The sequence below is a fragment of the Lonchura striata genome, chromosome 30 (assembly GCF_046129695.1).
Source record: "Lonchura striata isolate bLonStr1 chromosome 30, bLonStr1.mat, whole genome shotgun sequence".
Taxonomy (NCBI): domain Eukaryota; kingdom Metazoa; phylum Chordata; class Aves; order Passeriformes; family Estrildidae; genus Lonchura; species Lonchura striata.
The window spans coordinates 1,108,792-1,123,734 of record NC_134632.1 but is presented as its reverse complement, the minus strand read 5'-3'; the positions used below and the strand labels follow the sequence as shown (position 1 = coordinate 1,123,734).

The window sequence follows — 14,943 nt, the reverse complement described above, 5'->3', positions numbered from 1 at the left end:
GGAGAGGGGATTTTAAATCAGTATTCTCTATTTTCTTTCAAGCTAGGATGGACAGAGCTTGCAGCAACCTGGGCTAGTGGAAAGTGTCCCTGCCTGTCTGGTTCCAGGTGTCCCTGGGTGAGATTTAATATCCCTTCCAAGCCAAACCATTCCATGAGTTTGGTTTTCAGCAGGAAGAACTGGAAGTCACCATCCAGAGCTCTGCTGATTTTGTTCGCTTTCCTACCTCCTTAGCAACAACTCATTTGCTTGACTGGACTCCAAACACTTTCTCACAGCACTTCCAGGGAAATGGGTTATTGGGAACACACTACCTGCAAGCTCCTGCTGGGACCCAGGAGGAGATTAAGGGGGTTAATAAATAATTTCATTTATTAAAAATAATCTGAGGTACCAGAGGTTAAAGGCTGAGCAGTTGCTTATGGAATTTCTGTATAAATTGAATTCATTTCCAATTAAATAGGAATTTGTGGCACAGGTAGTTCCAGCCCCCCTGCTCATCCAAGTATTTTGATGAAAGCCCAGGATTGGGATTTAATTAAATCAAATTCATATCTGAGTTATTAAGTCATAGATATTGATTTGTTCCCAGAGCAGACAAGGAGCTGTCCAAGGGGGATTTAATGATCCCAAACTAACTCCCATCTTGTATTTAACCCTCTGGTCTAGAAGGAAAGAGGGAAATCTGTGAGAACCCAGGATCTTTCCATGGCTTGAATCATTTGCCATTAGCACAGAGAGATTCATGAAGGAAGAGCATCCCTGACAACTCAGCTCATCCCAATTCCAGTCACTGCAGCTTCCCCATCCCATTATTCATGTCTGAGATGGAATATCACAGCAGAGCTGGCAGCACCAGGGTTTCTGATGGATTAATGCTTCCCTTTGTGGAGCAAATCCCTCTGGGACAGCACCTCGTGTGTCTGGGGCCCTGCACATGATCAATGGCTCTGGGCAGGATCAGGAAGGAGGGTGGAGATGATTAAAGAACACACTGGATATGCTAATCCTGATCCATCACCACAGGAAGACAAGTTATTCCCTGGATGGACCAGAAGCTGCATAAATAAATCAATGATGCTGAGTATTTTGGCCTTTTTGTTTAAAATGTTGTTAAATTGCACAGTTGGAGGCCAAAATGCTGTTCTCCCAAAAACTGCAAAAGTTTCCTTCTCCAGAGGAGACCACAGAGATGCTCCAATGACTGGAGCCCCTCTGCTCCAGATGCAGGAGAACTGGGAAGGAGAAGGCTCCAGAGAGACCTGAGAGTCCTTACTGTGCCTAAAGGGGCTCCATGAGAGCTGGAGAGAGATTTGGGACAAGGCCTGGAGGGACAGAACAAGCAGAGGGCAGGGATGGATGGGAAAAAATCCTTCCCTGTGAGGGTGCTGAGACCCTGCACAGGGTGCCCAGAGCAGCTGTGCCTGCTCCATCCCTGGAATTGTCCAGGTTGGACGGGGCTTGGAGCAACATGGCATAGTTGAAGGTGTCCCTGCCCATGGCAGGGGCGTGGGACTGAATGGGATTTAAGGTCCCATCCAATCCAAACCAATCTGGGATCCTGTAAAACCCTTGGATTTTAGAAGCACCCCTTGGATTTTTGCTGCAACTCCATCAAAGTGTTTCACAGCCTGTTTGTAAATAAGCAAACACACAATTTTTAGGAATGGGAGCAGGAAAGACTCCAAACCATTGGCACAGACAGAGGGAAGGGGGCTGAGCCACAGGCACTGCACTGTCCTACACCCTCCAGCTGTTTGTCAGGAGCACACGTGGGATCTGAAGCAAGGAAGTCCTAAGCAGCAGGAAGGGGAGCTTCAGGGATCTGAGGTGAGGGACGAGGGATGCAGCCTCAGCCTACGGAGGCGGCGGGAGCCACTCTGAGGTTAGAGGAAGCTCGTTAGTGACATGTAAAGGGACACTGCCAGGAGCAGGCTGGATCCACAGCCTGGCAGGGACTGGATCAGCAGAGGGGACAGGGAAGTCCCAGCCCCTGCAGTGCCAGGCACAGGCTGGCAATTCCCAGAGGAACACATGGAGCACACCATGCATCCCGGAGCCACAGCCTTGCTACAGATACAGCTCGGTTCCTCTGCTCCGAGGAAAGGGTTAAACTCAAACTCAAACTCCAGTCAGTGTCCTTTTAGTATTATTTTTGGGATTGGATCCTGGAAACGAGCAGTCAGTACCTGTGTCTGCGATTCCAACATAAAAGCAGCTGAAAAGAACAGAAGGCAAATCAAAGTCAAACTGGTCTCTCCAGTGAGCGATGCCAGCGGAGAGGGATAACGGAGGGAAGGAGGACAGTTAAACCAGGAGCAAGTGTGGGATGTGCCCCCAGAGCAGGGCATGGGCAGAGCCCTTCACTCACTTGAAGTACAGGTCCTTGAAGGTGAAGTGAGTCTCCACAATTCCTGTAGTTTTCACTCTGGTCCGCAGCACATCCTGCTGAGTCGGAATGTAGGTCGGCTGGGATATTCTATCCAAGTCATTTAGGTAACTAAACCAGAAGAGACAACACAAGAAGCTTTTTTTAGTCGGCTGCCTCACCATGAATCTTTTATAAACTGCAGAACAAAGCGCAGAATTTATTTATCTCCCTCACACAGCACAGCCCTCGAAGCAAACAACCCCCTGGGGCTGTCTTGAGGGATGTTTTGGGGGTCTGGGGATTTTAACCCCTCCCTGGATGACCTTGGAGGTAATGCTGGTGGAGCTGAGCTGGCAGGGGAGGGTAGGGAGGGAATGCAGAGCCCTGCCAGGGCTGGATCTCCCAGGGCAATCCACAGTCAAGGTCTCTCGCTTCAAAGCACAAGGCAATAAATCCAAGGGTTTCCTGTTGAAGGGCAGGGATGCGTCAAAGGAGCCAGGAGGGAGGGATGAAGCCTTAAAAACCATCCCAAACCAGGCAGATCCAGTCACCTCCTTCTCCAACAAGCTGACTCTAAGGACACAGGCCTGGAAGAAGCCACATCCTTACAGAAATTCTCCCACCAAGACCTCAACTGATTCCAGCCCCAACACATTTCTTTTGGAGTTCAGCTCTCAGGCACACCAGCACGAGGTACAGATAATTCCCAGCAGGATCAGAAATCCCACTCCAGCCAGCAACACCTCTGAGCTCGTCCTCCCTCCTGCTCTGACAAAGATAAGATGGATCCCACAGCTCTGCTGGGATGGCACAGGCTGTGTTCTTTCTTGGGAGCAGGTTTTAATCACCCCAGCCCTGTGTCACTGCGTGGGTTCAGGGGCACTAGGGCTCTGATGGGTGTAACAAACCCTCCCAAATCACACATTATTATCACAGATCCATTGTCATCCAGGAATTGCTTCTTCCCATGTGCCTGGAGGCTGTGCTAGGAACCCCAGCAACACATCCCTCCTCTAACAGCTCCAGCATTGCCCTGGCCAGGACTTGCAGAGCCCTGCCCTGTTTGCAAACTCCAGATTCCAGTGATCTGCCACAACTTGCCCAGTGCCACAGGGCTTTTCCCACAGAGCCAGGATCTGAGAGAGGATTTAGTCCAGAAAGAGCCAGTCCTCTCATCCCTCTCTCAGCTCCAGAAGGATGGCAGGTTTGTGACCTGCTGTGTGACCAGTGCTGGGCCTGGCTTTAGTTTCAGTTTAGTACAACATGATTTGGAAGGTATGTACCTTCCTCAGCTTCTACCAAGTAATATTTCTGCTGAGGCAGTAACTTGCCCAGATTTTTTTTTATTTTTTTTTCTCCTCTTTCTCCTATCAGGATAAGTTTAGCTGAGACACAATGTATCAGAAGCCAGTGGGAATGCTAAGAACTGACCCAGCAGCTCCTCAAAGCCTGGCTTTGATACAGGTCACACCACTGATATGATAAATCATGCAATTGTTTGGGCTGAAAAGTCCCTTAAGATAAAGTCCCACTCTTATCCCAGCACTGACAAGCCCAAGGTGAAGCTGTAAAGCACCTGCTCCCAACAGCCAGTTGGAAGTTTGAGCACTGAAAGTGGTACAATTCCTAATTAAAGCTTTGGGAGCAAGCAGGGAGGAGGGAATGGAGCTGGCAAACAAACTCAATCAGGGAATAAAGCATATCAGATTCATTGGTGCTGCCTGAAACAATAAACTGTGCCAGACTAATTCCAGGGAGATCTAAAGGGCAAATCCCATGGAAATATAAGCAGTTGGAAAACCCAGCAAAGGGGATTTCTGGGAAACCCTGGCAGTCCTGCCAAGTGTGGGCAGAGGAAGCAGCTGTGCCCTCCCAAAAATCCAGGCTGCAGAGCCCAGCTAGTGCCACTTGTATTTCAGATGAAGTGGAACTTGAAAAGGATAGCCCAAAAAGCTGGAAAAGCAGAGTCTGAATCTCTTTGTTCCCAGTGGCTCCTGGCCCCCAGCTGCCACGGAGACACCCCACAAACAGCTCTGAGAGCAAACACCGACCTTGCTGTGTCTCCCCTCATCCCATGCACTTGCAATCCCTTCCCATCACCTCCTTCAGCCTGAGGCTGCACCCCTCCTTCCCCACCTGGGATCCCTGTGTTTACAGAGACAGCTACTCCTCATCCTTCAACACCACAAGCTTCCTAAAAGGCAACTTGGGTTTGTTTTCCTTCTTTTTTTCATGCTTAAAATGAGGTCCTAAGTGCAAAAAAAGTGCTGATCAGACCTACAGTGACACTCGTTTGTCCTGCTGACTCTCCAAGCATTCCTGGGACATCCTGTGCCAGGCTGGCACAAGGCCAGCATGTGCAGAGATCACTGAATCCCAGAATTCCAGGATGGTTTGGGAGGGAAGATGTGGGAAATGGATTTATAGAAAATTCTTAAAGCCTGACAGAAGGATCACATAATGTGTAACTCTAAGTAAATTTTGAGATAAGAAATGCTAACTTAGAAATGCCATGGAACAAGATAAACATTGTTGAGAGAGATATGGAACTAGAAATAAGTTTCAAAGGATGGTTTTGTAAATAAGATTAGTTATTTTTGAGAAATAAAACTATAAAAGATACATTGTAGTAAGACTTGCAATGGGTAATTTTAAATGATTTGTTTTAAGGTATTCATAGTATGGTGTGGCTAAAGCTGATAAGCTAAGAAATGGTTATAGTGTATTGTAATTAGGAAATAGTTGGTTTCTGATGGTAATGGTGTGAACTGTAACACCTGTATTGTCTCACCCTTCAAATGAGACTGAAAATAGAAGTTTTTAAAACACCTCTCAGTTGCCCCATCTCTGGGTCAGAAAAGGGCTTAATGCAACAGGAAGGGACCTTAAAACTGATCTCATCCCACCCCTGCCATGGCAGGGACACCTTCCTCTGTCCCAGGCTGCTCCAAGCCCCATCCAGCCTGGCCTTGGGTGGTCCCAGGGAAGGAGCAGCCACAGCTGCTCTGGGCACACTGTGCCAGGGCCTGCCCACCCTCACAGGGAACAATTCCTTCCCAATCTCCCATCCATCCCTGCCCTCTGCAGTGGGAGCCATTCCCTGTGTCCTGTCCCTCAGGCCCTTGTCCAAAGCCCCCTTGCAGCTCTAGGTACTTGGAGATCTAAGGGAGACCTCAGATCTCTTCTCCAGGCTGAGCATTCCCAGCTCTCTGATCACACTGCACTGGGAATTCCAGCGTGGTCAGGAACCACGCCAGTCCTGTCTCATCCACACCCAGACAGCTCCAGGAAGCAGGGACAGCAGGGCAGGGATGCTGGGAAATGAATGGGATAACAGAGCTCCCCTCCTCATCCTGCTCACAGCAACCCTGCAATGGGGATTTTCCTTCCAATTCACTCCTTTTGGTGCTGAGAAGGATTTCAAAGACATAAATGGGTCTGAAAGGCCTTTAGGGGGGAGGGAGGAAGAAGAGGATGGGAAAAAGAGGAAAGGGGGGAAAAGAGGGGAGGGGAAAAAAGCAGTGGAAGAGGAGGGGAGGAAAAAAAAAGAGGGTGGGGGAAAAAAGGAGGGGAGAAAAGGAGGAGAAGGAAAAACCCCACTTAGAAATAATTAGGTTTTATCCAGCATCATGTCAGAGAATTTAGGCCAGAACTGGCATTTGGGAACACAAGGAGACGTGCAGGACTAGAGGAGGGTTGATCAAGAACTGTGCTAATTGCCCATGAGACTGCAGATAATTACCTACAGCTTCCCCAGCCTGGGATCTGCCTGAAATCCGGGAAAAGTATGAATACTAGGAGCAAAAATACTTTAAAGCATTATGTGCTTGGTGACATATCCTAAAAATCTGGAGACATGTGAAATGGAAATATCCTTCACATTCACCCTGCTACACCCCAAACAGGGGTTTAGGGTGGATATTGGGAAGGAATTCCTATCTGTGAGTGGGGTGAAGCCCTGGAATGGAATGCCCAGAGAAGCTGTGGTTGCCCCATCCCTGGAAGTTTCCAAAGTTAGGATGGACCAGGCTTGGAGCAAGCTGGGCTAGTGGAAGGTGTCCCTGCCTGGCAGGGGGTGGAACAAGATGAGCTTTAAAGTCCCTTAGTTCTGGGATTCCATGATTCTGGAGCCCCTCTGCTCTGGAGCCAGGCTAAGAGAGCTGGGAATGCTCAGCCTGGAGAAGAGAAGGCTCCAGAGATGGAGACCTCAGAGCCTCTTCCAGAGCCCAAATGGGCTCCAGGAGAGCTGGAGAGGGACTTTGGACAAGAGCATGGAGGGACAGGACAAGAGGGAATGGCTTCCCACTGCCAGAGGGCAAGGATGGATGGGATATTGGGAAGGAATTGTTCCCTGTGAGGATGGGCAGGCCCTGGCACAGGGTGCCCAGAGCAGCTGTGGCTGCCCCACCCCTGGAAGTGTCCAAGGCCAGGCTGGACAGGGCTTGGAGCACCCTGGGAATGTGTGGGAGGTGTCCCTGCCCACGGAATCAGATGGGATTTAAGATCCCTTCCCCAGGTGTGCACAGGGGTCCCAATGCTCCTTCACAGCCCCAGCTGGAGGCAAGAGCTGGGAGCCACAGATTCCTTGCTCACATCAGAAGCAAAGACAAAAAGGAAATTGCAAAAAAGGCAAGTTAAAAAAAATAAATGTTTGCAACATTCCACAAAACCTAGGGTAGCTGCAGGGGGTTTTAGCAGATGGTGCTGGGAAAAGCACTGAGCATTTCCACATCAACAGCTTGGACCAGGAGCTACTCAAGTAGCTCCTTTTTCTTTAAAAGAAAAAAATAAGAAAACATGGAAACCACTTGATTCCAGGAGAGATTGTTTGGATTAGTGTTATCCTCCACCTCCTCTCCTCCCATACCATCTCCAGCCTGCCAGGGCGGTGCTCTGACAGGCAGGATCTCTGCCTGCACAAAGGAGAAGTGCCAGTGATGCAGGAAACAGCAGGAAGGGGAGTTTTTGGAACATTTCCATGCGGAAATGCTCGGCTCTCTGCCACAGCAGCTTTGCTCTTGATGCTACCTGATTTTCACAGGCAGTTACTTGTCTGCTCCTCTCTTCATTCCATGTATCTCAGCCTCAGAATTTGATGTGGAGCCAGAACTGGTCTGGAATCCCTGCACAAAGCTGGATTTCAGCTGGAAAACCAGCAAATGGGGCACAGATTTAACACCTGCTCACACTGAGGTTTCAGTGCTGTTTGTAGGAGGTAATGAAAGGAACAGGGAAATGAAATCCCCAAGAGAAGTGACACAAAGCCTGCGCCATCCCACCACAAAAAGGGGTGCAGCACATACATCCTTGGTAGTTGGGCACTTGAACAGCTTCCCAGGGAATGGTCACAACCCCGAGACTGGCAGAGCTCAAGGAGCACTTGGACAATGCTCTCATCCATGGAAAAAAATCCCCCCAAATGCAGGGTGGGGTTTTGGGATGTCCTGTGCAAGGCCAGGAGTTGGACTTGATGATCCTTGTGGGTCCCTTCCAGATTAGGATATTCCATGATTCTAAGTATGGACAAGGGAATTAATTGGGGAACACCAAAGATAAGGCAGGTCAGGAGCCATGTGTGGAGGAAGAGGAAAATCCTGGGAATTCTGCAAGTCCTGTGAAAGAACCAGCCCTTTAAAACGGTGAATTTGCCATGACGAAATCAACCCCCTGCTGGTGTTTCCCAACTGCGGAGCTGCCGAGCTGCAGATGCATCAGAACTTTGGTTTGGTGCAACTTCCTGTGGTTTTGGGACAGGAAGCTGAATTTCCTGGGGCACTTCTCAGGAAATGCCTGGGTGGCTTATCCCAGGTGTAACATCCCCATCCCAGGCTGTGCCAGCTCCTCGCAGCAGCCAGACCTGGACCTGCACACGGGTGGGTGGCAAATACCCAGGAACTGGAAGAACCCTCCAAAATCCCACCTCTGGAAGGCAGCTGGGTCAAGCAGGTACCTACAAAAGCAAGGTAACACCCTCTTTTCCCAATCTGCTCCATTTCTCCTGCTGCCTTCACCTTCCTCCTCTTCCAAAGCCATCCAGACACACACCAAGGTTCCTCCTTCAGCTCCATTCTTGCTCTCTGCCCAAGTCCTTAAGCTTTCTTCCTCTTCTTCCCATCTTTCCATTAAATCATTCCTTCCTTTCCCCCTCCTCATCAATTTCTTTCCTCCCTTGGAACCTGAATTTTCTCCTTTTCTGCTGCAAAGGTATGCACAAACCCAAGAAAACTCCTGTCAGCCTTTTCCTTGATCCAAACCCCTGCCAAGGTGCTGCAAATGAAGAAGGATTCTGCCTTATTTTCAAGCTCAAATATGCTCTGAACAGAAAAACCCTGCAGGCAATGAGCTGTGGTACAGCTAAAACTTCTCCACAAAGCTCTTCCCAACTCATTTTCCCAACATTTAAAGCTTCAGCTGAGAGGAGTTTTCAGAGTGTCAAATATTTGTTGCAGAGAGACCAAGAATGTAAGTTTAAAAAAAAAGAGGAAAAAAACAACAACTGTTTTGCTCATCAAAGGAACAGTTTCCCCTTCCTGCACTAACCTGCTCTTGGAAAAAAAATTAGGCATTTAATAAAAAATTCCATTAGCAGCCTGTTTATCTACTCAGAACCTTCCAGTTGTTCAGTAGCTGAGTTGATTTTAGGACCAGGACAAGAAGATTTTAGAATCAGAACAGTTTCAAGGCACCATTGCCTGTGAGGTGCCAGGCACAGGAACAGGAGGAAGGGGAAAGCTGTAAGGAGAAAATTGGGAATATTGACCTGCCAGGTGAGGGGATCCCATTATGGAAATTGCTGAATGTCAGGAAAGTGGCAGTTCAAATTTTAAGACTGTTGGTCCCCTTTAGAGGGACAATAGAGATGGACACAACCAAGCACCAGCCACTTCAACAGAATCCCTGAATCACTGAGCTTGGAAAAGACCCCCTGGATCCAACCCCTGACCTTGTCACAAGACCAGAACAGAGCACTGAGTGCCACATCCAGTTGGTCCATGAACACCTCCAGGGATGGGAACTCCACCACCTCACTTGGCAGCCCCTGCCAAGGCCTGGCCATGGAGAAATTCCTCCTGATGTCCAACCTGAACCTCCTCTGGCACAGCCTGAGGCCGTTCCCTCTCCTCCTGTCCCTGTTCCCTGGGAGCAGAGCCCGGCTGTCCCCTCCTGGCAGGAGCTGTGCAGAGCCACAAGGTCCCCCTGAGCCTCCTTTGCTCCAGGCTGAGCCCTGTCCCAGCTCCCTCAGCTGCTCCTGGGGCTCCAGCCCCTTCTCCAGCCCTGCTCCAGCCCCTCAATGTCCTTCTTGTCATGAGAAACCCAAAACTGACCCCAGCACTGGAGGTGAGGTCTCAGCAGTGCCAGGAACAGAGGGACAGTCACTGCCCTGGGCCTGCTGTACACACTGTTCCTGATCCAAGGTAGGTGCCAGAGTTTCTTCCATGAAACCACCAAATTTGTCAAAAATCACATTTTTCAAAATTAGATGAAATCTCTTGCTGTGAGAGTGGAGAGGCCCTGGCACAGGGTGCCCAGAGGAGCTGTGGCTGCCCTATCCCTGGAACTCTTTAGGGTCAGATTAGAAGGGGCCTGGAGCAGCATGGGATAGTGGAAGGTGCCCAGACCCATGGCAGGGGGTGGAATGAGATCTTGAAGGTCCCTTACAATCCAAACCATTCCAGGATTAAATTCACCAAGGCACAAAACAAGGAATGTGGGGGTTTCCCCAATGCTCTATAGAGAGAAGAAAAACAGCACTCAAATCCCAGTGTCACCCAGTCAGACCAGTGTAGACAGGACCTTCCCACCCAGTCCTACCCCACCCCAGCCACACTGGCCCCTCCTGGGCCATTGTGGGCACTGGGACAGGAAGCTGAATTTTCTGGGGCCAGGAAAGAGCCCAGGAGCTGGTGTTGGTTCCTTACTAGGATGCAGAATCGTTGAGCTGGTATTCCCTGGATCTGCTGAAGCAGGCCTGCACTCCAGGGTCTCTCCAGAGGCGTTTGATGACTCCAGCCAGCTCAGCCGTCATCATTCCCTCCTCCGCGCTGCCGGCCAGCACGAACAGCTGCCGGGCATCGTCCTGCAGGACAGGAACACATCTCTGGGACATCCACCCACAGACACCTTCCCTCCAACAGCAACATCTCTGCACTAATTAATCACTGCTCTAATTAATCACAGTCCAGTCCATCCAACTTTCTCCCAAACGTCACCGAGTTGTTTACCTCCTGCAGCCAGAAAGGGAATTTCTGGGGAAGAAGCTCCAGGCTGGGAGGTGAGAAGCCCTGATCAGGGATGGGCACAGTGCTTCCATGGGGATCACAGCTCCAAAACCATGGGATTTCAGTAATCTGATGCAATGTTTCAAGAAAAGTTGGGAATGCTGATGTGCTGCTACAGACCAATGAACTGAACTAGAGGTTTTACTTGGAAAACCTCTGTTGGTGTGGCACAGCACTGGGAAAAGGGAAAAAAAGTGAGTTCTGAGAGGGGACCAAAGCATTGAGGATTTACCTTTTGCTGCTAGAGCTGTCAGAAGTGAGGGAGACTGATTCCTTAATAAAACATTTCATCAGGAGATGGGATGGACTGATGGGGATCTGAGCATGAAAAATCCCCCTCAGAAGCCAGAGCAAGATCATGCTCTTGTCCAGGTTATCCAATGGATTAGGACAGGGAACCCCACACTGCCCTATAGCCCCCTCTGCTTTTATTCCTGCCCTGATCAAACCTGTCAGGTCCTTCTGGGACCTGTGAGAGGCCTTTCACTATACTACCATTCTCCTCATAACACAAGCTCCTCTTCCCTGAGCCCCAAACCCTGCATGTGCCAAGCTGAGGGTGCTGATCCCAATTCCACCCTATTGAGGTCTCAACAGCCAGATGCAGAGGGGTCTCTGGATCTCTGTAGGTTACTCCGTGGTTTGGCGCATTTGGCCTTTTCCTGGGGAAGCCTGGCAAGGTTTTTGCCCTTTGGGATGGTGAAAATTCATGGCATTCAGCTCTTGTGAAGCCACCTCAGCATGGGCAGGTAACTGAGAAGGACCTGGATTCAGCATCTTCCCTGTTAGGGCTCCAAGATCCCAACTCAGCTTCAGCATGCACCAAGAAAGGTGGAAGAGAACCCTGGGAAGATTTGAAGCAGCAGCTGAACGACAGCCTGTGTGAACCTGTGAGTGAAGATGTGCCCTTTGGCCAGGACTTGGAATTATAAATCCAAAATAAAGACCATAAATTCAAACTATCTGGGGCTGGATCAACTGCAGCATGAGGCAAAACAGTCACAGTGCAGCACTGTGCTAACATCATTTCTTTCTCCTGAACATTTCTAGAAGTCCCTAGTTCCCACTCTGTGCCTTTCCCACCACAACCATCAAAGCTTCCTGACTTCCAGCTCAAAGTGCTGGACATAAATGCAAGAAACAGGCCAGGGAATGAACAGAACTAGAGGGGAGGGGAAAAGCAGGGCCTCAAACCTCCCAAAACATCAAACTCAAAATTCCCAAAAATTAAAATAATTCAGAGAAAGATTTGGGGATTTTTTTTTTTTTCTAGCATTCAAACTACTAAAGGTTCTTACTCAGAACCTCAGTAAAATATTGATATTTTGTAATGACAATACACTAAAGTTATGACAGATTTTTTGCTACTTTATCTTGCAAAAAATATTCTGGTCTGGACTGAAATTCCAGGGTTCATTAACAAGTTCAGGCTAAGGAAATAAATGCAATACTTACTGCTCTGGCAACTTCCCCAAAGTCTATCTTTAGCCTCCCCATGGCTCTGATGATGGCGATGATGGATTGGATGGTGTTGCTGTACACAACCACTTTATACTGTTTGCATTCCTCCTCTGAGTAGCCATCCTCATGGATAATCCTGGAAGGAAACCAGCTTATTACTCCCAAGCCAAACCAGAAGAGCACCACACATTTTTTATCCCACAAAAACAAAGGTTGCAGCCTGCACTCACTTCATCTGCTTCACAATGGTGCTTTTCCCAGACTCTCCAGCACCTGAAAAGCACAAAAACCATCCAGTTAACCATACGAAACTGAAAGGACAAGCAGAATGTGCTTTTTCCAGTTCCCACAGAGAAGTTGATGGGATCTGGGGTAAGATATCCATTGTGCATAGCTGCTGGTAGTAGAATTCCACTGTACTGTCTTGCCACATCCTTCCCAGATTTAATTTACAGATGCCAACAGTCACTATGAGTTCATCGGCTAAAAAACCCTGAAATTTCTCAAATTCCAGAGGTCAGCAAGGGCAGACAAGTGGGAGACAAATCTGAAGAACTGGGATGAGGATTTATCCAACAGAGCAGCTCCTATCCCTCACCCCAGGCCAAGACAGCCACAGTGCATCAGCACCACCAGATGCTGCCACCATTACAGAGCTGGGCAGGAAAGGCCTTGAACAACCAGGTGGGAAGGGACCTCCTGGCACGGGGTGATTCCCAGGTGAAATCTCAGAGTTGCAGGCACATCTGCATCCTAACAGCCTTCCTTCAAGGAATGCCAACAATACCTGGCTTCCATGCCTCTGCAGAGCTGGGTGGCCTGTTATCCCTGGTGGTGGGTCAGTTATCCCTAGACAGGGGTCAGTTATCTCTTGAAGAAGGGGCATTTATCCTGGGGAGATAAATTACTCCTTGAAACAGGGTCAGTTACTCCAGACTGCAAAACCCAGCAAGTTCCCTGTTTTTCCTGGGGTTTTTTTGTCCTAGATCCCAGAGCACTCCCAAACCATGTCCATCCTGCATGGATCAGAGCAGTGGACACCAGGAATTGTAAACCACCAGTTCTCCTGGTTTATGGAGCTTAGCAGAGCTGCCCCACATGACTGTCCCAGCCAGGAGCACGTCAAAGGCAGCACAGTGTTCCTGAAGTCAGCAGAACTCCAGGACGTCACCTTGTGTGGCAGCAGGAGCTCAGCTCAGCTGGCTCTGCACTGCCTGAGGGCTCCTTGGCCTCAAGACTCCCTGAGCTGCAGAGCTGGGCTGGCTGTAGGCAAGGAATGGTGTTGGACCTGCTTGGATTTGGACAGATGACTCAGGTGAGCCCAGATGGAATAGATCACCCACAGAAATCCAGGATGGTTTGGGTTGGAAGGGTCCTTAAATCCCATGCTGTTTCACCCCCTGCTACAGGCAGGGACACCTTCACTATCCCAGTTTTGTCCCAAGCCCCATCCAGTCTGGCCTTGGATGCATGCAGGGATGGGGCAGCCACAGCTGCTCTGGGCAAACTGGGCCAGGGCCTCACCTCCCTCACAGGGAAGAATCCCTTCCCAATATCCCATCTAGCATTGCCCCTTGTCAGTGGGAAGTCATTCCCTGTGTCCTGTCACTCCAGGCCTTTGTCTGAAGTTCTTCTCCAGCTCTCCTGAAGCCCGTTTAGATGTCAGGTCTCCCTGGATCCTCCCCCTCTCCAGGGTGAACATTCCCAGCTCTCCCAGAGCTGCTCAGAGTTTGTGGTCAGGTGTGAAAACATTAACACTCTGTGGACTCAGCACTTCCACCCTGGGAGGATACAAATCCTTTGTATTTCCCATGCCCACCCCCCACATTCCCAGGATCCAGTACTGGATTTCAAATCTCCAGTGTCCCCATACAGTCCAGAATCCAGACTGAGAAAAGACTTTTGACATGACCTGTCTGCTTTTGCCTTCTCAGCATACTGTTGTTTCCTCCTTAGATTATCCCAAAATAATCTCCTGCCACAGCCAAGCTGCGCTACCTGTCACCAACCCCATCAGATCCAACCCTGCCAATACTGTGCCAATTCCATCAGATTCCTTTAACCCCTCCCCTTCCCCCCTCAACCTCAAACACTGCCTGGTAGAGCAGGAATTCCCTTCTCCAAGGTTACTCACACCTTACTACAGAGGGGGAAAGTAGGAACCCACATCCTCTGAACTGTCTCCTCACCAACACAGTACCCCAGACTGGCTCCTCAGCCATGGCCAAGCAGTGAGCTGTTATTCCTAAAGAAGTTTTTCCTGTTGTTCCAGGTTCCCTCTCTCAGGCAAGAGCCACCCAGACAGGGTACCTCATTAACACTCACTGAAAAACATCTCCCCTGCAGCTCCAGCTCTGGAATGGAAGGCTGGAGCTCCTGCTGGGATGGCCCAGGAGGCAGGCAATGCCAGGAGAAAAAAAGAATTAACACTGCCCATCTCTAGTCTGACACTGAGGAACAGCTTCCTGCTGACAAAGAGGATTAGATGGGATATTGAGAAGAAATTCCATGAGGGCTGTAAGATCATGGCCCAGCATTCCCAGAGAAGCTGTGGCCCCCTTATCCCTGGAAGCAACCAGGTTTGTTGGAAGGTGTCTCTGCCCATGGCAGGGAGTGAGATGAACTTTAAGATCTCTTCCCACCCAAACAATCCTGGACTCTGTTATTCTGGAGCCCCTCTACTCTGGAGCCAGGCTGGGAGAGCTGGTGGTGTCCAGCCTGGAAAAGAGAAGGCTCTGGGGAGCCCTTAGAGCCCCTTCCAGTGCCTAAAGTGGCTCCAGGAGAGCTGGAGAGGGACTTTGGACAAGACCTGGAAGGACAGGATGAGGGGGA

At 49.6% G+C, this 14,943-nt stretch overlaps 1 protein-coding gene across 1 annotated transcript in view; it reads right to left on the bottom strand.

Moving 5' to 3' along the window:
• GNAI3 (G protein subunit alpha i3) overlaps positions 1 to 14,943 on the bottom strand; it is a 28,787-nt gene that overhangs the window by 2,995 nt on the left and 10,849 nt on the right. Inside the window, exons 2-5 of the mRNA XM_021527650.3 lie at positions 12,342 to 12,384; positions 12,106 to 12,247; positions 10,291 to 10,448; positions 2,372 to 2,500 (exon numbers count right to left, since the gene is read on the bottom strand). Of these exons, the coding sequence (XP_021383325.1) occupies positions 2,372 to 2,500; positions 10,291 to 10,448; positions 12,106 to 12,247; positions 12,342 to 12,384 (472 nt within the window). The remainder of the gene's footprint in view (positions 1 to 2,371; positions 2,501 to 10,290; positions 10,449 to 12,105; positions 12,248 to 12,341; positions 12,385 to 14,943) is intronic.